This window comes from Lasiosphaeria miniovina (genome assembly GCF_030549165.1).
Source record: "Lasiosphaeria miniovina strain SMH2392-1A chromosome Unknown B0T26scaffold_2, whole genome shotgun sequence".
NCBI lineage: Eukaryota > Fungi > Ascomycota > Sordariomycetes > Sordariales > Lasiosphaeriaceae > Lasiosphaeria > Lasiosphaeria miniovina.
Window position 1 is genome coordinate 4,449,932 of NW_026848221.1, and position 24,734 is coordinate 4,474,665.

Consider the following 24,734-nt stretch of genomic DNA (forward strand, 5'->3'; position numbering starts at 1 on the left):
GCTTTGTTTTTTTGTTATTGTTGTTGTTGGTCTCACGTTTTCCTTCAAAATCTGTTTAGTACGTGCCTGCGGTAGTCGGCTAGTGTAAAATGAAAGAATCGAGAGAGACTTGGTCTGTGCCGCTGTCCTGCCCGTCTGCCTGTCTGACTGCCTGGACTTAGGTTTAGCTATAATTGTTTGCCAATGGACACATGAGTCAGTTTGCAGTACGCCGATGGGCATATAAAGCCCTTATCTATCTTAGTCGTTGCCAAAGGGCTACGCTATCTAGGCGTAGTTTAACGAGTGATACCAGTGTATAAGCAGAGTTTATCACCCTCTATTCTCTTCTAGTGTTAATCGTTAAAATTAGGGTTAGTTTACTTCTAATAGCCTCAAGCATTTTACTTTACTCGCGCAGAGCGGCTTTGGGTTGAACGGGCCGGCAAAGAAGGTAGCCACCAGCACTTGACACACTTATGGGGCGTGATGTATTCATATACGCCGTCGGTCGACGACATCGGCCATCATCTGTCTGAGATGCTGGCCGACGACTTCCGCGATATATGCAACAAGTCAGTGCCTGTGTACATCCTGTCGCCGCAGTGGAAGATGCCCACCGTGGTGCTTTATAATTATGTATACCTTTGGTGGTTCCGCCCGTACCGCAGCGAGCTGGACTGGCAACGCTTCATGTGCAAGTTCATCAAACCACAGGGCCTACCCGGCGACGAGACTCTGTCCGACGCAACCGTCGACACCCTTATCGCCCTGAACGAGGCCACGTGCGCGCACATCCAAGCCCTGCGTCCCGTCTACGACGCGCGCGCAGCAGCAGCAGCAGCAGCAGCACCGGGTGCCAACGGGCTGTCCAGGCAGCCGCCCTTCGTCCGGGACCACCAAATCTACATCGTCCAGCCACTATTCCACACGCTGATGATGGTGGTCTGCCCCGCCGACTACAGGAAAGAAGACTCGGCAACGGTCGGCAGGCTACCCGTTGTTCTGGTCCGCACGGGCATCGAGGACGGCCTCAGCGCGCCTATTACTTTTGAGTCTATCATCCAGCAGGATAATATTAGTGGTGGAAACACGATTACCACGACGCTCGAGGGGGCCACCGACTTTGTCGTGGCGCTGGAGGCCCGGGAAGCCGCCACCTTTGGGCTGCGTCCCGACTCGTCAGCGATTGAACCCCGTAGTCTCTCGTATATCGGGGGTATGGAGAAGAAGGAGCTGCTGCTGCTGCCGGCCGCGTCGAGCGCTTCGTATGTCGACGACGAGGACGCGTTGGCGTGGGGGTGGTGCGGCTCTGGCGTGCATTACGACTCCGTCCCCATGCCTAACCACGAGAAGAGGGCTATCCGCAAGCTGGAGATTGAGTCAGACCCGGTGCTCAAGGAGTCTTGCAAGGTCGTCGAAGGGCATTATATTATCCCCTTTTGATTATCGGGTAGTGTGCGACGCCGTGAGCAGTAGGATCAGCTTGTAGAAGGCCCACCACGTCTTAGAGAAGCCATAGATAAGTAGGATAGGAGAGCCCGAACGCCCCGGCCGAGATATAGTGTAGTATGGTGCCGTTAACTGCAGTTATGTAGTGCGTGATGCCCTCGACGAGCAGGCTGGCCGAGGTGATGGTGGCCATTTTCTTGGGTTAGGTGCTACGTCGGAAAGGTAGTTGTTATGGCCTGTATGGGATAGAGTATAGATAATGACTTTGAATAGGGGTAAGCTACTACTTACCTATATGTAAGGGATTATTATAAATACTCGACTGGGATCTAGACTCGGTATCGCTGGCTAAGTTATAATAAAGCTCTCGTTAAAAACAACGCCCTGTTTACATGCCCCGTGGTATCAATAATCGCCCAAATCCCCTGCCATTGCCTGCCATTACACCCCCAAAAGAACATAAAAAGGTCGCTCACGTGCAGATCTTGGTCCCGAACAGCCCAAATACCCTCTCCCACGCCGTGCGCTCACCCGCCCTCCCAGAAGACAGGACGCCGTACTGCTTGATGCAGCAGGCGAACGGCTTGTTCGACAGGGCGCGCTCGGCGCCGCCATCCTCGACGTCCGAGCTGTCGGGCGGCAGCTTGTCTGAGCGCAGCAGGGGGCGCCCTTTGGCTGCACGGCCGTCCGCCCGTCGCCTGGCGGCCGTGGCCTTGCCGGACTTGAGCTCCTCGAGGTTGCCCCACAGCGTGAACAGGCGCTCGCGCAGCCGGGCGAGCGCGTCGACGTCGTAGCGGAGGTTCGTGGCGTCCAGGCCCGCGAGGCACTGCGCCTCGGCATTGTTGACCACGGCCCAGAAACGCGCCCGGGGCGCCTGGACGCCGTTGGGCTTTTGGCCCTTGCCGTTGGTCGTCGGGGGCGGCTGCGGCGATGCGTCCTCGAGCTGCACCGCAAAGCGCCACTCCCATATACGCCCCCCCGGCCGTCGTCGTCCGAGCTGGTTTCGTCGTCGTCGTCCCCATCGACGTCGCCGTTGTCGGATAGGACGTCAAACTCGACTGTGCGGCGGCCGCATGAAAAGTCCTCTAGTGATTGGGGGAAAAAGTCAACAACGCGCACGCGCGTCAGGTACTTGGCGCATATAAAAGGCAACTCGAGCTTCACGGCCTGGCCGTTGACCGTGGTGTCGTAGTGGACGGGGGCGAGTATGGATTCTACCGACGCAAGCGGCGTGCCGGGGTGGCTCTCGCACGTCACCTGCTTGTTGAGGCCCTGCCACATATCCTCCTTCTGGCCTGCCTCTGCCGCCTTTGCTTGCTGCTCGAGAGCCGCACGCCTCATCTTGCGTTTCTCCTTGCCATTTAGGGCCCGCGGGCCCTTCTGTTCCGACGCACCCGCGCCAGCGCTATTGGTCTGGCCGGCGCCGGCGTCGACTGCTGCAGCCTTGCGCTTGACACCGGTGACCTTTCTAGACTTTATCTCTTTGATTTGCGCCTTTTTGCTCAGCTCGTAGTCGCGCCATCGCCTGATCGCATCCTTGAACCGCGGATTTATAGGCTCGGCGTCCGTGGCGCTTAGCACGTCGACATTGATTTTGTATTCGTTCAAGTTTAGCTCGGCGCGCATAAAGCCCTCAAGGTTCTGGCCGTCTCGGCCAAACTTAACCTGCACGTTGCGCAACATTAGCCACTGGCCTGCCTTCACTTCGCTACGGATGAAGCTGGCGTGGGGCTCGTAGCAGGTGATTTGCATGGCCTTCTTCCCGTACGGGCCGCACCAGTCCTTCTTGTCCGAGTCTTTGGCATAGGTGCCGGTGGTGTAACCGTAGGGGTCGCCGCCACCGGCCCGCGATGGGAGATCTTTGAGGCCGTCCCAGGTGTAGTGGAAGAAGTGTTCATTCTCGGTGTAGTCGGATACATATAAGGTCATCTTGTCCGCCATGTACCAGGGCTCCCGGGCGACTTGGACGATCAGGTCATAGAAGCTGCCGTCGCACACGTCTTTGAGCAGCCTGAACTTTTCCTTGATGTTGAGAGACATGGCGGCCCTCTGGCTGAATTCTTCATCGTCGGGAAGTCCATGTTTGTCGATCTTATTAAAAAAATACGAGACATATCGGTTGATCTCGTCGTCCGGCTCCCGGGGGTCGCTCTTGGAGGGCGGAACAAGGGCAGCCTTGGCCGCTAATGGCGACAAGGCCAGCCTGGGTGCCTTGTACAGGCAGATGCAAGTGGCGCGGTTGCTGATCAGAGACATGGAGCCGTTGTATTTTTGCACCTTGGCCCTGAAGATGACCACGACATCCCTGGCTCTAACTTGGGGCATGGCCTCTTTGGGGCGGAAGATGTTAAAGACAATGCCATAGCCGCCGTCGACCTGGGTGGACAAGTCACAGAGGGTTAGGGTGCTTTTGAAGTCTGCAATGAAATAATTAGAGGCATTCTTATCTTCTTCCAAATAGAGACAAACTCACCTGTGCCGGTCGTGGGCATGGGCAGTCGGCAGTCCGTCACCAGGCCAATGACATCGACAAAACTGCCGGGCTCTGGCCTGGAGCCCTCATCTAGAATCTGGCGAATCTCGTTGAACGGGGCGGGCAAGGCTCTGCCTGCATCCATTTTGTCGGTGCAAGTGACAAGGCAACAGGCCTGCAGGTGCAAGCCTTCATCTAGCACTGGTTTGACGTGGAGGTTGCTTTGTCCAAGCGAATTTTATTGCGTGCGTGCTGCGTGCTGCATGTTGCGTGCTGCGTGCACCTGGAATGACAGGAATGAATTGAGAATCGACGGGACGTTTTGCTGCCAAACTCAAAAGGAAACAACCTATCCGTCCGTACATTCACTGTTACACAGCGCTCGCAACAACGCAAACAAATATGCCCGGCCTTCGTATTTGTATTTGTTTACCAAATGAGGCCATATTTGAGCTTTTCCAACATGTATTTGAGTTGATTGGATTATTTGCAAATATTCATTTGACCAGCGCTGAAAAACAATATTCTGGCCCGGGTAAACCCCGGCATAGAAAAAAATCTGCCAGCCGGGACGCCGAAAGCCAGCCAAAGCCATGCCGACGCTTCAAAACAGGCCATATCGCCGCCAATTTAACAGGCACAGCAGCCTGTTGATGGTATCGCTACTGAGCCCGTGTCTCTGTAGTCCAACGATCAATTTGGCCACACTGAACAGCCTCTCGCAGTCTGAAGACATCGCCGGGATCGAAAGAAGGTCAAAGGCCATTCGTGACAACTGTGGAAAGCGGTCTTTGTTGTTAGTCCACCAAGCTAGAATGTCATCAACAGGCTTGACAAGTTCTTGAAGGTATTGTTGAAGCTCAGATGTAGGCGGGGGGGTCGTAGTAGCCGTGGCTGGTAAGGTACGCATTTAGGAAGTCTTGGACCTCCACAGGGACTTCAGGGACCTCGATATGGGGGTAATGCCAGTCGAAGAACGCAGTTACTAGGGCCATAATATCAAGGACCTGTTCATCAGGTAGGTACTTCACAACCCACTTGTCCTTATGCCCAGGGTGCAGAATCATCGAGAACCAAGAAACCGGTGTAATTTCCAACCCCTTGATGTATTTCTTGAGCTTCGCAATTGAGCGATCAAGGCTTTGAGCCAGGGAGACCTCACTTTCGCCAGCCAAAGGAAGCTCGGGCGCGGCGGTAGGCTCGGGGTGTGGCAGGCTCACGTTAACGGCGATCGCGACTTCAGGGGGCATCATTGAGCCGGCCCTGGATCGGCGAGGAAGACTGGCTTCGTGATCCCGTAGGCGGGTGGTCGGCCGGGTCGCTCGTTGCATTCGTCTTGTTGTTGCGGGCGGCTCTACAACGACGATTTCTTCATATGCCGGGGCAGGAACCGGGTGAGCCAGTGCATAGGTAAGCCGTCAATTAGAAAGCTCTTCGACCAAGTAATACATCGTAGGGATCACCTCACAGAAGAGAGGCTTCCTATATTCAAAGCGCTTGGTAATGACTTCGAAGGGTTTCGACTGGGTTTTGACTTTCTTCAAAATATGCCAGTCTCCGGGGCTCAGCACATCGGCAATAGGTACTCTTTTTGACGGGTCAGGGTTTTGCAACGGCTGGAAGGTCCACTAATCTAGCACATCGCGAAGCCGAATTGCTTTCTCAATCATAGAATAAACAAAGTTCCATCGAGTACTGTTGTCAGCTTTGAGTCGAAGCCCAACTAAATCATCGTCAACGAAAACCCGATCACCAACAGCCTCAAGCTCATCGGCGCTCAGCCGACTGTTGGCGACGTTGAGGAAGGAATCCCGGCGTTGAGGGTTGTAGCGAACATGGTTTACGAGGTTGTGAAGCTTACCGACTGGCCCGCGTTTACGCCATTCCTTGAGGATTTTATCTTCTCCCTCAAGATTGCTCTGTAGGTTGTCGTAAGGTTTGAGGGTCCTGAGCAGCTCTCTACTGTTACCCTCAATGAAGGCTTTAGCGGCAAGGTTAAGTATATGGCCGAAGCAACGTATACGATGGCGTGCCTCGGAATCAGCCCGGCCGTCGGCATCAAGGCCCGGCTTAAGCTCCCAAATTAAATGCCGAACACTCGTGTCGTTGCTGTTGGTATTGTCGGCCTGAAAGTAACCGACTTCCTCATTACCTATGCCGTACTTGGCGAAGACCCTCGTGATGATCGGCGCGAGGTTATCGCCGCCGTGACTCCCCAGATGCGTGGTATGCTTAGAGTATAGTTTATGAGCTTTCCACCGGCCTCAACGAAGTATAGAAAAATACGGAAGAGGGCGTAGCCATTCGGCGAAGTCCACGCATCGACGGAAAGGTTCTTTTTATGCTTACTTGCCGTTATTCTTTCACGAAGTTGATCCGCCTGGCTAGCGAATCTTTCCTCTACCCAGGCCTTGATCGTGTTGGCTGACTTCGGCAACAGGGTTTCCCTTAATACGGGCGAAACCAGGGCAAGCATATGACGGAAGGCAGGGCCTTCGATCATGTGGAAAGGAATAGAGTCTTCAATGACCCAGTCGATAACTACATCCTTGAAAGCCTCTACCAAATGCACCGGAATAGGCACAATACTCGGTGATCTTGTTGATGCCCCGGAGCGTTGCATATCTAGTACGCTGACGAGCTTCCGCTTCTTGACTGGGGGCTCACGGTGCTTTGCAGGGTCATACTTCTTATGTACAGAGCCGAGGTGTGAAGCCGCCGACGACGTAACTGTTGAACAGAAAAGGGTGACATCGAGACAAAGAGAACAAATCTAACTGCAGCTGTCGAGTCGCTCCCCGGCCAGGCTCAAGCCCACAGTAAAGACACCCCCAATCACGAATCCACGATGTTCTTTTCTTCTTGTTGTATATCCACACTTCCAACACGTAGCGGGTTCATCCTGCCAGTATAAAGGGCCATGTGTTCAGGTCTTTAGAAAGCCCGCGGCTCTCTACCGCGCGCATGGCTTCGATGCGGCTCGCGATGGAGGCAGGCTGACTGCCGAGGGAGGGGAGTTTCGATGGATTCGGTCGGAAAGGAGCCTTGGGCCGAATTCGAGCCGGGGGAGTTCGGAGGACTGTCGGAAATGGAAAAGGGACTTCCGGGAGGGCTCGTCATCGTGTTGACAGGTTGGGATGGCTTCAGTTGCAGTAGAAATGCGGGTTTTCGTAGGTTCAGACAGTCGTTCAGAGGCTGCCAGGCAAATGCAGGATTTCGCCTGGAAAATCCACTTTTTCCTGGGCCGGGAACCCACTGTTGACACCCTGAACCCAGGAAAATGGGCCATATAAAATGGCCCCACATACCAAGTATGCCAAATACATTTACGAATCTACGGCTTCATACTTGTGTTTGGTTTGGCCTTTTTTGAGCATATTTGAGTTGCCAGTATTTGTATTTGCTTTGTTTGCATTACTATATTTGCGCTGTTGCGAACGCTGTCATTTCGCAGCCTGAAGGCGCTTTTAATCTGTCATTCAAGTAAGGTAATCTACGCGTCTCTCCAGCCCTGGAGACGCGTTAACTTGCCGGCCCGCTGTTAGTGTCGCGCTGGGCCTGTTTACTACCGGTACTCTGAGCTGGCTCCTTCTTTGTTGGTGGTGTAGACCGCTATTCTTTCAAGCTGTTACAGTGGGCGTCTGGGCCTGGGGCCTAGGGCGACACCCGCTGGTCCGTGCACGCCCCCTTTGGAGGGGTCGGCGGCCGTCAGCGTGGGGCGTGTTGACGCCTCAGGCAGCGATCAGCTGTCTCTGACTCGAAAGGGTCGGGCCAAAAGAGGGCGGGGCCAGTACGGGAACCTTTCCTGGCGCAGAAAGACCCGTTCTCATTTCCATCTCTCCAAATTTCTTTCATTGTCTAACACGAGCACAAATTCTCCCTAACGACCATTACGTCCTGTCCCCCCTCGACCCGTTGCGAAGAGAAGACAAGCCGGGCGCACGCACGCAAACTCAAAAAATCTGCTGCCGCCGTGTCTCGTCTCTGCGTTACCTTTTTCTTCGCTTTGTAGTCAAGTCAACCTCAACTCCAACGTCAACCCTCGGACAAACCACCCCGCCACGGCCTATCGACTCAGCTGAGAGCCGTCGACACCATGGCTGACCGGTACATTCCCGAGCATCGCCGCACCCAGTTCAAGGCGAAGAACACGTTCAAGCCCGAGGAGCTTCGACGCCGCCGCGAAGAGCAGCAGGTCGAGATCCGCAAGGCAAAGCGCGAGGAGAATTTGGCTAAGCGCCGCGGTATTGGTACCGGCGACAACCGCCCCGGTGCCTCACTGGGAGCTGCTCCCGATAGCGACGATGAGAACCCCCCAACAGAGTCTCAGGTATGGCCTTCTTTCTCTCTTCTTGTTGTGCTTCGCAATCGCCGCCATCCTTTTGCACTTGTCTATTTTTTTCCACCCCGCCTCCCGTACCCCGCCGCTTGCTGTGGTCCCCCCTGCTGGCCGCTCTCCCCCCTCCCCCTCCTTCCTCCCAAAGAACCCATCACAGGCAAGCGACCACGTTTAAGACCCCGCGCTTTACTGTGCTCTGCTCTGCCATGTCCGCATTTTCTGCTGCCCATTGCGCAACGGCCTGTGCATCGGAGTGTGGGCGACTGTGGTCGCGATGCTACTCGCCGTCTTGGTTCTGGACAATTACCGCTCGCGAAATGTCGGCTAACATAACACGTACAGCTCAATGAGGACCTCCCGCACATGGTCCAGGGTGTTTTCTCCGACCAGATTGACCTCCAGATTCAAGCTACCACCAAATTCCGCAAGCTCCTCTCCAAAGAGCGCAACCCCCCAATCGAAGAGGTCATCAAGACTGGCGTCGTCAGCCGTTTCGTCGAGTTCCTCCGGTCCCCGCATACGCTTGTGCAGTTTGAGGCCGCCTGGGCATTGACCAATATCGCGTCCGGCTCGGCCACCCAGACCCAGGTTGTTATCGAGGCTGGCGCTGTGCCCATTTTCGTTGAGCTTCTTGCAAGCCCCGAGCCCGACGTCCGCGAACAGGCGGTATGGGCGCTGGGCAACATTGCCGGCGACAGCCCCCAGTGCCGCGATTACGTTCTCGGCCAGGGTGCTCTGCGGCCTTTGTTGACCCTCCTTGGCGACAGCCGGAAGCTTAGCATGCTTAGAAACGCCACCTGGACCCTAAGCAACTTTTGTCGCGGGAAGACGCCTCAACCCGACTGGAACACTGTATGCACTTTGCTCTCCCCTCTCACTGCCCAATCCCGTCTTGCTCTATCACGTGACGCTAACACACGCAAGATTGCTCCCGCCCTTCCCATCCTCGGAAAGCTTGTCTACTCTCTCGACGACGAGGTGTTGATTGATGCCTGCTGGGCCATCTCCTATCTGTCGGACGGGTCCAACGACAAGATCCAGGCCGTCATCGAGGCGGGCATTCCCCGCCGTCTGGTGGAGCTTCTCATGCACGCCTCGACGTCGGTTCAGACACCTGCCCTTCGTTCGGTTGGCAACATCGTTACCGGTGATGATGTGCAGACACAGGTTATCATTAACTGCGGCGCCCTTCCCTGTCTGCTCTCTCTGCTGAGCTCTAACAAGGACGGGATTCGCAAGGAAGCTTGCTGGACCATTTCTAACATTACGGCTGGGAACTCGGCGCAGATCCAGTCGGTCATCGATGCCAACATCATTCCTCCGCTGATCCATCTTCTTTCTAATGGAGATCTCAAGACGCGGAAGGAAGCGTGCTGGGCCATCAGCAACGCCACCTCTGGCGGCCTGCAGAAGCCCGAGCAGATCAGGTATCTGGTTTCGCAGGGTTGCATCAAGCCGCTGTGCGACCTCCTGGCCTGCCCCGACAACAAGATCATCCAAGTCGCCCTAGACGGCCTCGAGAACATTCTCAAGGTTGGAGATCTCGATAAGCAGGCTGCCGGCGACGGCCCCGACTCGATCAACCGCTACGCCCTCTTCATTGAGGAGTGTGGTGGCATGGAGAAGATCCACGACTGCCAGACGAACGCGAACGAGGAGATTTACATGAAGGCGTACAACATTATTGAGAAGTACTTTTCGGACGAGGAGGAAGCTACCGACGAGGCCATGGGCCAGGCGCAGCAGTTTGGCTTCGGCGCCAATGGCGCCGGTGCTCAACAAGGCGGTTTCAGCTTCGGTGCCAATGGTACCGAGTCTATGGACATGTAGAGCCGTTCTAGCCATGAGACCCTGCACCTCGGCCACGACGCCCCATGGCGGGTACTTGAGTCGGAAATGACAGACAAGGAGAGATAGACTTGAGACAACCTCGACTTGCTGTTGACTTCTGATGCGACATCCAAAAACATAACTTCCCCTAAACACCCTCCCCTGATCCCCCCTATACACCTCTCTTCCCGGGCAGACACGACACGGCACAGCTATGTTTAGGTTGAATCGACGCGATCGCTTATCTCCTCAACACACCCCCCTTCCCCCCACTCCCCCCCCGTATTTCCCCGACCACCCCGACTCGGCGTATCATCATTTTGTTTTCAGCGACAAGCTCGGGATAGCAGATGCATAGAGGAAGAGAGACCAGGTCCTTTGGTTGCTTAAAAGCTCCGGCCTGGCGGACGAAGCGATGCATAATATAGGCGGTGCAGCAGGAAGGGTCTAAAGGGCCCTCAGAAAGAAAGATGTTCATTTATTTATCCGTTCATCGATTGATTCTAAGTGTTTGAACAGCAATTACGACAAGCGGCTGGATAGGTACTGCTTTAATCGTGGGTGAGTGAATGAGTACATGAGTACATCAGTTAGTGAGTGAGCTGAGCAGGTCAGTAGGTTAAGTGACATTTACATTGAGGTAGTCTTTTTGTACGGTAGGATACAGAAAGCGACATGTGCGCCAAGGCGCCAAGCCACTAGCCCAGCTAAAACCGGATTTTTACGCATAAAAAAGCCTACTTCAATAGGTTGAACGCTTCTTTAGATGGCCTGCCCGGCACCCTGCGCCCAGGCCCTATCTATGCCTGGGCCAATTTTCACCTGCAATTGAGGCCATCGCCAAATCCACCAAATCCGCCAAAACCCCTTAACTACAACCATCACAATACTATCAATCGCACAACACAACAACAACACGATTTTATCGTCGCGTAAGTAGGTGCGCCGCTTCATTTTCAATCGATTAGACTAACTAGCGATAGAAATGGCCGCGCGTACGCCTTCGGCCGGCGGGAATGACGATGTAGCTCCCCCCGCGCCCGCGCCCGCGCCCGCGCCCGAACCTCTCTACTACGAGGGCTTTGGCTGTAGCCTTTGAAGCGTAACAAAGCAGCGATTTCGAGGGTGCCTAGGTAGGGTAGGTTTTTATTACTAATTAAGACATACTATATAAGCAATAATAGAGGTTAAGCCTTCGGGTTTTATTATGGAAATGAACGATTTAAGCGAATTTTACAGCCCTGAGCGATAATTACCGTATTTGGAAGTGCATTAATGTTGACGTTGGCGGTGTAATCGTGGTACGACTATATATGTGACTAATTGATCTGAAGTTGGTCTGGCTCCGTCCCAGGAATTGGCGCTTTCTTAGTGCGAAAAGTGGGATTGTAATAGGCGGGTCCTAGCGCCTATGTCACTTTTTGTACCCTACCGTACGAATAGACTGTCTCTTTACATTTTAGTTGACAAAGAAAGACAGTGCTTACCACTTACTTTACCACCTCACAGCCTCGTTATATCTACCTACAGGTCCATGATTTGACGGTACCCTTGTGCTTCGGATATACTGGCGGTATGTGCTCCTACGCCCCGGCAGCCATTTCCAGCACGCATTTTGCGTATAAATATACATAGGTAGGGAGCTATGAAGCTGCCACGGTACCATACTGCCACGGCCACGGCCACCGGCACTAGCACTAGCACTGGCACTAGCAGTAGCAGCAGCAGGTCATCTACCACCCTGGCCTTGGCTCTAGCTCTGGCCCTGATTCTTACCCTGGCATCAACGCCCTGCATTACCGCTGCTGCTACCGCTGAACCCTCGCATCCCCGCGGCACTGGCCCTGGCCCCGACAACGGCGCCCTCCCCACCCCCCCGGCCTTCCCCGGCCCGTGGAAGCGCTATATCAGCACCCCAGCCAACAAGAGCCACGTCGTCCCGTCGCGCATATGGAAGGTCCGCGGGAACGTGTCGCTCCCGGCGGCAACGGGCGAGGATGGCGACGGGGAAGCGGCCAGTGTCTTTGGCAGGGGCGGCGGGTTTTTGGTTGGCATTGGCGGCATGTTGACGCTGGCGTTTGAGCAGAACATCGGAGGGCGGTATGCATTTTCTTGTGTGTCGTGTCGTTTTGTTCCTGTGCTGGCTGGCTGGGTGCTTACTGTGTCAAGGCTCTGTCTCGAGATCGACGGCGCCGGCGGGAACCCGACGGTTAATCTTGCTTATTCCGAGTCGCCGTGGTTCGCCGGCCGCATCCCCGACGCCACAACGGACCAGCAGGAAAGGGACCTGCCGCTGTCCCTGCACGTTGGCGACACGGCGCGCACTACTACCCGCTGCGTCGACCCCGAGTTTGTGCGCGGCGGGCTCAAGTTTGTCACGGTTAGCCTGCCGTATAGGAGTAGTGGTTGGTTTAGTGGCCGTGTTGTTCAACAGGTGCTCGCTCTCTTCTCGGGCACGCAGAAGGCAAAGGCGAGCGCGCCGTGGGTGCGCATCTCGATGCTGTGGGTCAACTGCACGGCGTTCCCATCGCAAAGCAACGGGCGGGCGTACTCGGGCTACTTCTTCAGCTCGAGCGACGTGCTCAACCGGGCGTGGTACGCGGGCGCCTGGACTCTGCAGCTGACAACAATCAACCCGCGAGAGGGCTCCGCGCTGATCGACTACAACCGCCTCGTCGACCACAACACGTCGCCCGTCGGGTCGTGGTACTCAAACTTCACCATCGCCAACGGCTCCGCCGTCACCACCGACGGCGCCAAGCGCGACCGCGTCGTGTGGCCCGGCGACATGGCCATCGCCGTGCCGGGCATCGCGGTCTCCACCTATGACATGGCCGCCGTGCGCAACGGCCTCGACGTCTTATTTGCTCACCAATACCCCGACGGCTCGCTGCCCTACGCCGGCCCGCCCATGGGCTTCCACGCCGAGTTCTCCGACACGTACCACCTGCACACCCTGCTCGGCGTCTTCAACTACGTGCTGTGGTCGGGCGACGTCGCCTGGCTGCGCGCCCGCTGGCCCGCCTACCTCGCGGCCCTGCGCGCGAGCGCCGCCAAGGTTGACGCGCTGGGCCTGTTGCACGTGTCGTCCACCGCCGACTGGCTGCGCCCCGGCATGACGGGCCACAACCTCGAGGCCTCCGCCATCCTGTACGCCGCGCTGGCCAAGACGCAGCTGCTTGCCGCCTGGCTCGGCGAGGCCCCCAGCGACGAGTGGCCCGCTCTGCAGCGTGTTCTCGAGAACGGCCTCGCCCGCCTCTACTGCCCCCGCACGGGCCTGTTCTCGGACAACGTCGGCCGCCGCGGCTGCGCCGGTGATGACCACGTCGATCCCCAGGACGGCAACAGCTGGGTGCTTATTAGTGGCATCGACCTCGCGCCCTCGGGCCGCCCGTGGGAGCACCCCAAGTCGCCGCGCCGGGGGTCCAAGATGCTCCCTGGCGGGCCGCCCACGCGGGCGAACATTTCGGCGAATCTCCGCAAGAGGTGGTATGTTATTTGTTGCTGTGCCCCCTTTTTTTCCCCTGCTGGACTAGACTGCTTTTGTTTAGGCTAGTTCTGCCACTCTCCCTGATCGCCCCTTTTCCCTAGTCGTCGAATCCATTCCCCACTTAGCCAGCGAAATCAAATAAAAGGAGGAAGAAGACTGACCAAGAGTCCATCCAGGCTCGCGCACGGCGCGCCGGCTGTCGAGTTCCCTAACGTCATCAGCCCGTTCATCAGCGGCTTCGAGCTGCTGGGGCACGGGGCGGCGGGGCAGGTCAGCATGGCGGTCGAGCTGGTGCTGCTGGAGTGGGCGCACCTGCTCGGCGGCGACGGCTTCACGGGCAGCACGCTGGCCGAGGGCTTCCGCGTCGACGGCCACCCGCAGTACCCGGCATACTGGAGCACGGCGCGCAACTCCCATGCCCACGGCTGGAGCGCTGGCCCCACGGCTGCGCTGCACCGCTTCGTGCTCGGGTTCGAGCTGCTGGAGCCCGCGGGCCGCAGGGGCAGGGCAAATCCGCAGCTGACGCCCTGGCCAGTGTTTCCCTCAGCACCCACCCATATACATACCTCCCATTTCAACCAAAGCCAGAATCACAGCTAACCGCCCCATCAACAGGCTAAGCTAGGTCCGCGGCGGCTACTCGACGTCCATAAGCCGGTTCGAACTCGCACACTACCGCGCCGTCGAAGTCCGGCGCCGGAACAACAACGACATCAACGACACGAATGGCCTCGTCAAAACCGGGCGCAAAGCCACCGTCACCGAGATCCGCATCCCCGCGCCGGCTGACTTTAGCGTGCAGGTCGGCAGCAGCAGCAGCGAAGAGCTCATCAGCTTCGACGGCCCTGGCGACTGCGACGGCTATGGATGCAGGGCGCTGTTTTTTGCGTGGGAGGAGGACGGCGATGACGATGACGGTGTGGAAGATCACGAGGAAGGGGAGCCGATTTCTTCACCTGCGAGAAGTAAGAAGAGACTGCAGCGGGTCCCGCTGTCAGCGAAGCGGGCTCTGCGCACGGGCCCCTCTTCAAACCATGACCATGACCATAACCATAACCGTAACCATAACCGCGACGGCAGTGCGAGGGACGGCGCAGGACCGGCAGGAGACGAAGATAACGAAGATGACGGAGATGGCGGAGATAGCGGAGATGACGGGGATAACGAAGATGACGAGGAAGAGGAAGAGGAAGAGGAAGAGGAGAAAGAAGACTGGTACCGGCGGTTCGCCATCTCGCTTGGCCAGGATGACGGCAGCGCGACGGAGCTAGTCTATGACGAGGGGTATGTGGCGCCCGAGATGGAGAGGCGGGCGCCGGGGGTGGTGAATTGGGAAGCCATGGAGCGTCATTTCTGACAGAGCCGCCGGCGGGGTGGACGGTTGACCGGCTGCGGGCGTGGGGGGTGGGCGGCGACGACGATGATGACAACGGGCTCATGTTTGATGTCTGAATGTACTGTTTGATATGCGACGGAATGATAGGAATCATAAGACACGCACACGTGGAAAAAAATCAGACGCTCTTGTTGCCCTTTTGTCTATACAGGCCAATGTACCCCAAAGATGTATATGATCGCTCTATCAGCATGCCTCCGCCGTCATACCCAATGCCACCTACCTACCCAACCTCATGCATCGAGTCCGTCTAGCTCTATCAGCTTCACCACCGTTCTGATGACCTCGTTCTTGGTAAGATCCAGGGATGGGTTCTCCACCTTCTTGGCAATGAGGCCGTCAATGACGCCCCGCAGCCGCGACACCAAGACACCAATCCGCGCCCAGCCCCGGAGACGCAGCCACCCGTCCACCACAAGGCCGCGACCCTGCGTGTCCAGCCCAATGGCTCCGGCAAAAAGGAGCAGCGTGTACGCATTGAATGCTGCAGCAAGAACGGTTAGCACAGCGACATGCCCAGATCATACGCAGAATCAACTTACGCGTGAGGTCTCGCACAAAAATCTTGCTCGTCGCCATCATGGTGAAGTACGATAAGAAGGCGGCGTTGCCGGTGAAGCCCTGGCTGCCAAACATGGTGCTGCCGGGATGGATAAAGACGCGCCCGCTGTCCTGGGCAAAATACTTGATCGTCTTGGCATCGGGATCTAGCTCGACGGCGCCCGACGACGACGACGCGTACTTCTTGTCGGGGAACTGGATGCGGGCGATCTGCGGGCTGAAGGCCGATGCCGTCAGGGCGCGGAGCAGCGCCATCGACGGCGAGCTGCGGTTTGCCGCTACCGTAGGCGACGGCGCAGCGATGCCCATCTCGGACAGCGACGAGTAGTACTGCGTCCGCGTCGACGCAATGTCGGAGAGCGTCTGGAAGGAGAGGAAGTTATCGTCGCAAAACTGCCGCACCCGCCTCTGGGGCACCCAGTTCTGCACCATGTCGTCCCACTCTTTGAACACCCGGAGGTCCGTGAGCAGGTCGCCGTCGCCCTGCGAGAAGCGCATCTTGGCCTCCTTGGCCTCGTCCCGCTTGTCGGCCGGGGAGAGAAAGGGGCTCTTGGTGCTCAAGATTGCCGAAATGGTGACGCAGTCATCCAGGCAATCGAAAATAGCGCCAAACACCATGAGCTTGCCGCACCGTAGATCGGCGGGGATCATGGCTAACTGCTGGCCGAGCGCCGTCAGCTCCTCGCCGTCGAGAGCACCCATCCTGCGCAGCATTGAAATGGCTCCCTCGACTGCCGTCGCCTCGGGCGGCGTCGGGGCCCGGGCCAGGAAGTTAGTCACGTCCCTGATGCCCATGGCCCTGACGGCCAGACACAGCTGCTCGAGCGGCACGCGCCGGATCTCGGGCTCAGGACGCTCGGCCATCTGCATCTCAAGGTTTCGCGTGTAGAGCTTGTAGCATTTGCCTGCCTGCACACGGCCGGCTCGGCCGCGGCGCTGTTTGCAGGCCGCGCGGGACGCCCACGTCTCCTCTAGCTTGCGCATGTTGTTCTGCGGGTCAAACGACGTCTCCTTGACCCGCCCGCTGTCTATGACGGCGACAATGTCGTCAATCGTAATCGACGTCTCAGCAACATTAGTGGCCACCACCACCTTCCTCTTGCCAGAAGGCGCGCTGGCAAACACCTTGCGCTGCTCCCTGGTTATCAGGGACGCGTGAAGGGGCAGCACGAACAGCGAGCTGACCGAGCCCAGGACCTTGCATGCACGGCTGATCTCGGCCACTCCGGGCAGGAACACCAGGATGCCGCCAGACTTCTGCGTTGCTGCCAGGTCCCGGTCGATTCCCTTTACCGTCTCTGCCAGCAAGTCGTAGTTGATGCGGCTTCCGAGCTTCTGGATGATCTTGTTCATAGGGTCGTTCTGCTGAGGATCCCCAGACGGCTTGCTAGAGAAGCCATCCGGGTCGGATTCGTCCCTGTCTCTGCTGTTGTACCGGTTCTCAAGCGTGAAGCCTGTCATGCGGATGACGTCGTCGAGATAGTAGTCTTCGACGGGGTAGGTACGGCCGGCAATCTCAACCATGCCGACCGAGATGCCCTTGTCGTCCTTTCTGAGGTAGTCTTTGAACGCAGTAGCGTCGAGCGTTGCGCTCATCAGGATCAGCTTCAAGTCCTTGCGCTTGTACAAGACGTCGCGGATGATGCTCAGCAGGAAGTCGGTGTCGAGGCTGCGCTCGTGGACTTCATCGACTACGACGTGACTGATGTCGGCCAGCGAGGCCACCACGTCGTCGACGCTGCCGCCAGATGTTTGCAGACGCCGAAGCAGAACACCAGTCGTCACAAACGTGATCTTTGTATCCGGGCTCGTCTTGTTCTCGCCGCGAATCGTGTAGCCAACTTCTTGTCCTACCGTAGTGCACCGCTCCTCGCTCACTCGGTCTGCGAGACCCAAGGCCGAGATACGTCGGGGCTGGGTCACGACGATTCTGGCTCCGCGCCCGAGGCCTCTGCTGTATAAATCGTCGAGGATGAACTGGACGGACTGGGTCGACTTTCCTGACCCTGTTTCTCCCGAAATAATGGTGACTTGGTTCTCATAGACCGTGTCTATGATGTCGTCACGCACATCCCAGGCCGGCAGCTTCTGGCGCTGTGCCAGCATCTTCATGAAGCTCGGAGTTCCCGTGCGTACGAGCCACTCGCTTTTGCTCCGAGCATCTGGTGTCCAGTCAATCGGCCTTGGATTCCGCGCCCGTTTTCGCGACGGCTTCGGAACCGCCTTTGGCTCCTCCGAGGCTGCCGACGCCACAGCGGCCACGTCGCGGAGAGCCCCGGGCCGCTCTATGATCTCATTGATGTTTTCCTGCAGCCAGCTCGAGATAAAGTAGACCTTGGACTCCTCTCCGCGCAACGAGGCACCAGCATAGGCAAGGGTCCTCTTGATTATGCTGAGTTTGATGTAGGCAGGGAGCGGTGCTACGATGGACAAGATTACCTGGGCAGGATACTGCGGCGATCTCCGGAACCGGACGTCCGTCTCGACATTTGTGTTTGGCCCGTTGGTGACTGAATCGAGCCGTATCTGGCACAGGTCGTCTGCCAACCTCGTGTATTTGCCCCCAAAGCACGCCTCGAGGGTCGTCATTTCTTCTTCCCAGTACTCCTCTGGCGACCTCCACGAATCCAGCTCTTCGGCGTCTGTTCCGGCTTGGCCTGGGATGGCCTCACTACCATCGGCGCCGCTGGCCAAGAGGAGCTTCTGCAACGCCGCCGCGGCCTTGCCCTCGTCGCCGTCGTTGGCGTCGAGAACCTTGCCGCACAGATCGGCCGAATACCCGGACTGGGAGAGGCGCTTGATCATGCCCTCTTTGCGCAGATCAGTGGTTGCTACAGTGACTCCGGCACTGTACCTTTCTGGCAGGGCCCACCGAGGGAGATCGTCCTCGGGGATGTGAACGAGGAGCCACTCGAGCGTTTCCTCGCGGTCCTTGCACTCTTCGACAGCCTCTTCGATGTGGCTCTGGCGGAAGCCCAGGTCCTTGAACTCCTTGACAATGGCAGCCTTTTGGGAGGTCGACATGACCACCCCGTACTGGTTCCAGACCGTTTCTTTCCGCAGGAGATCCTCGAGTTGGGCTCGCGTCTTGTTGCCCATCTCGATCTTGGGGACGGTCACCCACCCCCTCGAGACGGTGTGGGATCCGGGAACGCCGCCTCCGGATCCGCCGCCCCTGAAGGCCAGGGCAGCACCGCCGGGCTCTTCTGCGGCCTTCTCGCGGGCGGCCTGCAGCTGCTTCCGCTTCTTTTCGGCGACAGCCTTGGCCTCTTCGCGCTCTCGCAGGGCCTGGAAGGGGTCGGCCTCGTACATCCATGCCTTGCCCTCGCGGACGTCCAGCTTCTTCAAGGCCTCAAACTCCTTCCAAAGGGTCTTGTAGTGAGGGGGCAGGGAGATGGACAGGTTCTTCATGCTGCAAACGCGGTAGAGGGCATAGGTGGCAGCAAAGTGCTTGGCCTCGAGGGCGGTGGGCCTGTAGGCAAGATGGACATGGCTGGGGGGGAGCTTGAAGGGGGGCAGCTTGACGAGCTCACGCGTCTTTGGGTTCTTGGCACTGAGGCTCACGAAGACGGAGAAGCCCTCAGGCGTTTTGATGGTGTTGTAGTCGGGATGCTCCCATTTCTGGCGCTGGCAGTGCTCCGAGAGGAGGTTGACGGGCAGCTTCCCCGTCCACGAGGCGCCGCCGATGATCTGCTTGATGGTTGGCTTTGGGGGCCCGGGTTCAGCAGCCTCGTCGGCGGGCGGCGGCTTGCTGGCGCCCGAGGGTCCGCCCCTCTTTTTGGGCTCCTTGTCCGAATTGGTAAAGACGATGAAGTCGTCCTCTGGCGGCGGCTTCTTGATTTCCTTCTTGGCGGCGGGTTTGGCCGCCGGTTTGGCCGCCGTTGCTTTCGCGGCGGTTGATGAGGCTGAGGCCGACGCCGACGCCGACGCCGACGCAGGGGCGCCGCCCTTGTCTTTGCTGCCCTTTTTCGCCATATTTTATTGCCTTTTTAATTGTCAAGCTTGGGCAAAAGTGAGATCGAGACAACTCAAATCAAATCCACAAAGCGATTGATGGTGGGCACCCGGTCTTAATTTGCCCTGTTCTGCCATCCATGACCTAGATCAGCGTGACAGTTTGGCCGTTTGCTGTTGGTGAATGGATTATGTACCGCTTCAACAAGTGAGCACAAGCATTATCCGTAAGCTGAATGCAATTTGAATGACGACTCAGTCGTTGCAAAAAATCACTGGAACCCAAGTGGATGTCTCAGGCCTTCCACGCCTTCCTCCTCAACGTCACGTCTTTAAAAGGTCTTGGCAGTGCGAAAGCTTGGACTAACGATCCGCCTGTGCAGCCCGCCCTTTCCTCGCCCGTTAGCGGGGCCAGGCCTGGCCATCGGAGTCTGGACGTCGATCGCACAGTGCGTGTTGGGTTATCTGTCACCGTCCGGAACATGCAATGTGCCCGCCTTATCATACCAGAAGTGCGACTTTCCGGGTCCAAACTAGTACAACACTCTTTATTGAGCAGCTGCTGTAGCTGGAGCTTGAATCCTCTTTCTCTTCCTACTCTCATACAAACACTAGCAAATTCCGCGCTTGCACATTGCGCAGCAGAGCATCGGCTTGAGAGGTACCTTACCTTACTTAGCACACAGTGCGTACTTACCAAGCCCGCCAAGCTCCCAGCATATTGGCTCTTTCGATGTGGGGCATCCCCGGCGCTGAATCAAATCCTACGAAATCCGCCTTCAACAGGGACGCTGCGCGTCTCGACACAGAAGGTGCGTTTGTCGCGTTCGCAAGAGCCACGGCGGGCAGCCTCTCTTTTTCCTCCCCTCTCATCTCGCTCACTACATGTCACACGGCGAATTCGCGTTCATGTGTTTTTTGTTGCGATGCTCTTTTCTCGGACATTGTGCTCTGCCACGCAGCTGTCCCACGCTCTCTCCTGCCTGCCTTGAGTCAAGCATAACAACACCCTCTTTTGCAGGGTTGGTTATATGAATAAAATACCTTACCTTCTGGTCTACCTAGGTCAGGTATGTAAAGTATCTTAGCTGCGTTGGCTAAGGTATTCTCGTTGGTAAGAAACCGAAAACGAGTAACGCCAAACATTCGCATCGTCGCGCGCAAGTCCCGTGTCGCAAGTCGAACGTCGAGCCGCAGAAATGAAGGGAGCTTCGACTCCCGTTATAGTCCCCCCTCCACCTGGCGGCCAAGTTCCAGAGCCAGTTCGGGTTCCAACTCCTCCTCCTCTTCCAGCCCCAGCTCGAGCTCTTGCTGCGGCTCCTGGTGGCTCTGGGAACAAGAGGAAACGAACAATCATGCAGCAGCCACCGCCACCCCTCATCCCCACAAACCTTCCAGTCCTTCCTCCCACCAAACCGGCCGTGGGCACCAAAAGACGAGGGAGACCGCCAAACTACATGAGGCCCGTCAACCTTCCGCCTCCGCATGCGCCGGCTGGGGCTCCGCCGCCGGCCCTTTGGCAGCCGCCTCCGCCCGCGCCTCCACCTCCACGGCCAGCGCCCAGGAGAGTGCGGGTCCCGGAGCCATATGACATAACCCGTCTCCCCGCCCTGCCGCCATGGTCCGAGGTGCGGCCTGCCATCTCTAAGCTGGTCCCCGTTCATGCGGGCCCCGCTAACCCTGCCTTTTTCGCCTTCGACATGAAATGGCTTGTGCTCACCTCGGCCCACCAAATCGATCTGTGGATCGACCAGGTCGAGGCCATGGCTAGCGCCAGCAGCTGTCTCCGCGAGATGACGACGCAGTTTACCGCTTTTCCCAAGCCCGGCACTGTCGAGGCCTTCATCTGTCAGACGCGTTTCATGTCTTGCTGGCACATCCTCACCGAGACCATCTCGGGGCCCGTGTGGGCCTACATGCGTGCCCTGGGCTACAACAAGATCCCCGTCTTCAAGGATCCCGACGGCGTGCAGTGGCAGCCCGGCCCCGTCGACGCCTTCTACTTCGCCAGGCAGGCAGGCTACCGTCTGAACCTTCCCGGGAGCACGCGCCAGGCCAGGATTGAGGTCGCAGCCATGGTCGAGGAGCTTCGTGTCGCCAAAGCCGAAGACTACCCTTCCGAGGCCAAGTTTAAAAAGGGCTACGCATGGCTCAAGAACATCCTCGACAACATGATCCGGAACGGCGACCGACAGGTTCAGGAGGCCCTGTACGACGCGAGACCTGACTGGGCTCCAGTGTGGCCAGACGGACCAATGGCCGAAACGCCCTGGGTACTCCGTGGCACTGCTCTTGAGACGGGGTCCAAGAAGGAGTTGAGGCAGGAAAATGCCAGGATACGGAAAAAGCAAGCCAGGGCCGAAGCCAGGGCCGAAGCTGCTGCCGCCGCTGCCGCCGCTTTTGAGCGGCAGGAAGCTGCCTTCTACTACCAGCGACCAGAACAGGCCCCGCCACAGGCCCCGCCAAGCTCATCATCTGAGGCGGCCGAGTCTCCCGAATTTCATGAATCTCATGAATCTCCAGATGCCCAGGACTCTAACGAATCTCTAGAGGTGCAGGAATCGGATGAATCTACCGAGTCACCCTAAGAGAATCGACCTTTTCTAGGGAACATTCGAGGGCACCTAGGTGGCCCTCGTTGTTTTATCTATCCTTCAGCGGCTAGCGTTGCTCTTTTTCGGTTTGGAGTGGCTCTGTCCGCCAAGTCTGGTTGGCCAAGCCAAATGGAGAGAGTGCCTCCACGACACGGCACCCCAGAGCCACATGGACTGACTCTGGGGCAGTTCTTTGCGCGACTTGGTCGGCTTTTCATAAGTTTCGGCACGGGGACAGTCTGTTTAGGGGAGCTTGCGGGCTTGGCATCTTTGTTCTATTTCATAAGATTCGGCACGGGGACAGTCTGTTTAGGGGAGTTTGCGGGCTTGGCGTTTTTGTCCTAAAGATTTATAAATATACCCAGGATCTAAGCTAGAATAATAATAATGAGTACACGGGGATCAACCGGCTGGGTTGGACAGAATTTGGTATAGACGTGAGGGTGGTGGTGGTTTTACGAGGAAATGTGTGGCCGATGATACCACGGGAAGGCAAAGCCATGCCATGGCGATGTTATGAACTTATTTCCAACCCCATTTTTTCTTTCTCGCCTACTGGTTTCCTTTTCTCGAAGGGGATGTTGAACTAGAAATATAAAATATACCTGCCGAGACATTTCGTGCGCTTCATATTCCCGGGGCGAAAACTTTGATCTTGCATGGCGGTGGTAAAGATCGTGAGTCGGCCGGTATGATTCTATCGGCGCCGTTCAATTATTTGACCTTTTGCGGTACCGCAGCAAAATGCTTGACTGTGTCTATTCTAGTCTGTGCGTGGTGTTGGGTATAAGCTTTTTATTTCACTTTGGCGATAGATCTCAACGGGGAAGTCCTTCCTTAAGTCGACGAAATAATAAATCCATTTCCAACCCCTTTCTCTTTGTCACCTGCTACGTGCTTGGCTCTTGGGCGAAGAGGACGTTGACTTTCTAGGAATATAACTGCCGAGACTAAATTGGATAGTAAAGGAAAAGGCCAAGTATACCCACAAAAAGACTCGTTCGTTTCCTACTCGCCCTCGCTCTCGCCGTATCCAAACCCAACCCCAACCTAGTCTCCTGAGCCTGCTCGTGAGAGAAACAACGGGCGCGAAAAGGGGGTATAATTGGATACAAAGACCTGCCATGCAAACGCGAGTAAAGCAAACTTAAACACCTGATCATCACCTTCCCATAGCCTCCCAGTCCCAACATGCCGAGTTTCCGACCTAGCCCATTCGTTCGTTCCTTCGTTCGTTCGCTCGATCGTATCACTCATCCGTTCCTATAAAAAAAGAAGAAAACAGCAAAGTTAGTTTCCGCCGCGCGCGGTTCCTTTAACTGAACGAAGGCCCGGATCCTTACTGTGTTTTTTTATTGCTGGTCTCCCTTCTTGGGCGTCGAGCCCCACATCTGACCACTAGACGCAGGTCGTTAACGAGAGTGTCCTTCTTTGTGATCATGTTCACTCTCTTTTCCCCCCCACGTATAGGTAGGTGGTGGTGTGGGTTAGAAGAAAAAGGCACGTTGGAGGGACTTACAGAAAGCCAGGCCAGAGACTACTACTTGTAGCGGTTGCTCCAGCAGCCTCGTCACCGTCACCGTCACTAGCCGATACAGCTCTGTCGGCGTCTAGATGTGAGAGAAAAATAGGAGTCAGTTTGGATTTTTAGTTTTGTTCATATTTTTCCGTGCGTGCCTGGTGTCTCTCTCCGTGTGTGTTCCGGGTACCCAGGTAGAGAAAGAAAAAGAGAGAAGGAAAAAAATATCAACAAGTTGTACAGTGGGAGGGGGAAAAAAGGGAAGACCGGAAGGATATCAAGGGCAAACAATGGCAAGATGGGTAAAAACAAAGAAATGAAAATGATAAAAAAAAGACAAATCAAGAATTAACTCCCTCCCCTCTCGCCATTCCCATCTCCAGTTTCCCAAAGACCAAACCGAACGCTGTCCTCAACGCAAAAAACCCTGATATTAATAACCACCCGATCTGTTTGTGTTTTCTGTCATCAGAGTCTTCTCCCCCCCTGCTACCTCTATCCCACTAGCGCTCTTCCCCTAATACCGCCGATACACACGCACAGGCGCGCCTCCTTCCCCGTTTCCATATACCATTGGGACACACAAAACCAAAGACTGGCTTACTACTCACTTGCGTCCTCCCCATCCTCCTCGCCGGCGATGGAGCCATCGTCGATGTTGGCGTCGTCAGCGTCGGCGATGTCGACGTCCTCGTCCTGCTCCTCCTCGGCAGCCGCGCGCGACGAGCGCTTAGGGCCGCCCTTGGCGGGCTTGGTGCCCTTCTTGGCGGCGGCAGTCTTCTTGGTGGTGGCGGCGGCGCCAGTGTCAGACTTGCGGCCTCCACGGCTCCGCGTACCCGAGGGCGCCGCATCGGCGACGGCGGCTTCCGTGGCCGCGTTGGTAGGGCGGCCGCGCCGCGTCAGCCCGCTGCCAACTACCTTGGTCGCCTTCTTAACACCGCCGCTGCCCTTGGGGCGGCCCCTGGGGCGCCCGCTGGGCTCCGGCTTGGGCTTGCGCTCTGAGGGGTCTTTGGGGGGACGGCCGCGGCCGCGCTTGACGGTGCCATCTGCAGCTGCAGCAGGTGCAGGTGCGACAGCTTTGGTTGGCGCCATTGTTATTGTTTTTCAGGGTTATGTGTGTTGGTTTATTTTCTGTTCTTGTCGGTCT

At 57.0% G+C, this 24,734-nt stretch overlaps 7 protein-coding genes across 7 annotated transcripts; 4 read left to right on the top strand and 3 right to left on the bottom strand.

Annotated features, from left to right (window-relative positions):
* Positions 1 to 519: 519 nt before the first annotated feature.
* On the top strand, positions 520 to 1,425 carry B0T26DRAFT_738537 (uncharacterized protein; the record flags this gene model as incomplete). The annotated part of the gene is made up of 1 exon (XM_060443603.1): positions 520 to 1,425. The coding sequence occupies one exon, from the start codon at positions 520 to 522 to the stop codon at positions 1,423 to 1,425; it is 906 nt and encodes a 301-aa protein (XP_060300916.1).
* A 478-nt stretch (positions 1,426 to 1,903) lies between these two features.
* On the bottom strand, positions 1,904 to 4,049 carry B0T26DRAFT_738538 (uncharacterized protein; the record flags this gene model as incomplete). The annotated part of the gene is made up of 3 exons (XM_060443604.1): positions 1,904 to 2,428; positions 2,458 to 3,848; positions 3,905 to 4,049. 3 exons carry the CDS (start codon positions 4,047 to 4,049, stop codon positions 1,904 to 1,906), a joined length of 2,061 nt encoding a protein of 686 aa, XP_060300917.1.
* Positions 4,050 to 8,327: 4,278 nt separating this feature from the next.
* On the top strand, positions 8,328 to 10,194 carry B0T26DRAFT_156448 (armadillo-type protein). The gene is made up of 2 exons (XM_060433484.1): positions 8,328 to 9,095; positions 9,168 to 10,194. The coding sequence occupies exons 1-2, from the start codon at positions 8,607 to 8,609 to the stop codon at positions 10,071 to 10,073; spliced, it is 1,395 nt and encodes a 464-aa protein (XP_060300918.1). The 5' UTR covers positions 8,328 to 8,606; the 3' UTR covers positions 10,074 to 10,194.
* A 1,361-nt stretch (positions 10,195 to 11,555) lies between these two features.
* On the top strand, positions 11,556 to 14,278 carry B0T26DRAFT_156562 (Six-hairpin glycosidase-like protein). Its single transcript, XM_060433485.1, has 3 exons — positions 11,556 to 12,173; positions 12,243 to 13,562; positions 13,731 to 14,278. Exons 1-3 carry the CDS (start codon positions 11,719 to 11,721, stop codon positions 14,161 to 14,163), a joined length of 2,208 nt encoding a protein of 735 aa, XP_060300919.1. The 5' UTR covers positions 11,556 to 11,718; the 3' UTR covers positions 14,164 to 14,278.
* Positions 14,279 to 15,192: 914 nt separating this feature from the next.
* On the bottom strand, positions 15,193 to 19,495 carry B0T26DRAFT_748336 (P-loop containing nucleoside triphosphate hydrolase protein; the record flags this gene model as incomplete). Its single annotated transcript, XM_060444951.1, has 2 exons — positions 15,193 to 15,443; positions 15,502 to 19,495. The coding sequence occupies 2 exons, from the start codon at positions 19,493 to 19,495 to the stop codon at positions 15,193 to 15,195; spliced, it is 4,245 nt and encodes a 1,414-aa protein (XP_060300920.1).
* Positions 19,496 to 20,829: 1,334 nt separating this feature from the next.
* Positions 20,830 to 22,062, top strand: B0T26DRAFT_748337 (uncharacterized protein; the record flags this gene model as incomplete). The annotated part of the gene is made up of 1 exon (XM_060444952.1): positions 20,830 to 22,062. The coding sequence occupies one exon, from the start codon at positions 20,830 to 20,832 to the stop codon at positions 22,060 to 22,062; it is 1,233 nt and encodes a 410-aa protein (XP_060300921.1).
* Positions 22,063 to 23,420: 1,358 nt separating this feature from the next.
* On the bottom strand, positions 23,421 to 24,679 carry B0T26DRAFT_672660 (uncharacterized protein; the record flags this gene model as incomplete). Its single annotated transcript, XM_060439487.1, has 3 exons — positions 23,421 to 23,466; positions 23,588 to 23,678; positions 24,199 to 24,679. 3 exons carry the CDS (start codon positions 24,677 to 24,679, stop codon positions 23,421 to 23,423), a joined length of 618 nt encoding a protein of 205 aa, XP_060300922.1.
* Between the last annotated feature and the right edge of the window lie 55 nt (positions 24,680 to 24,734).

What these genes read in the sequence shown, in the direction of transcription:
- B0T26DRAFT_156448 (XM_060433484.1), top strand. Translation starts at nt 8,607, where the DNA reads ATGGTCCAGGGTGTTTTCTCCGACCAGATTGACCTCCAGATTCAAGCT. An exon ending in CTCAACCCGACTGGAACACT is followed by an intron (nt 9,096 to 9,167) that starts GTATGCACTTTG and finishes AACACACGCAAG; the next exon opens with ATTGCTCCCGCCCTTCCCAT.
- B0T26DRAFT_156562 (XM_060433485.1), top strand. Translation starts at nt 11,719, where the DNA reads ATGAAGCTGCCACGGTACCATACTGCCACGGCCACGGCCACCGGCACT. An exon ending in GAGCAGAACATCGGAGGGCG is followed by an intron (nt 12,174 to 12,242) that starts GTATGCATTTTC and finishes TACTGTGTCAAG; the next exon opens with GCTCTGTCTCGAGATCGACG. An exon ending in GCGAATCTCCGCAAGAGGTG is followed by an intron (nt 13,563 to 13,730) that starts GTATGTTATTTG and finishes ACTGACCAAGAG; the next exon opens with TCCATCCAGGCTCGCGCACG.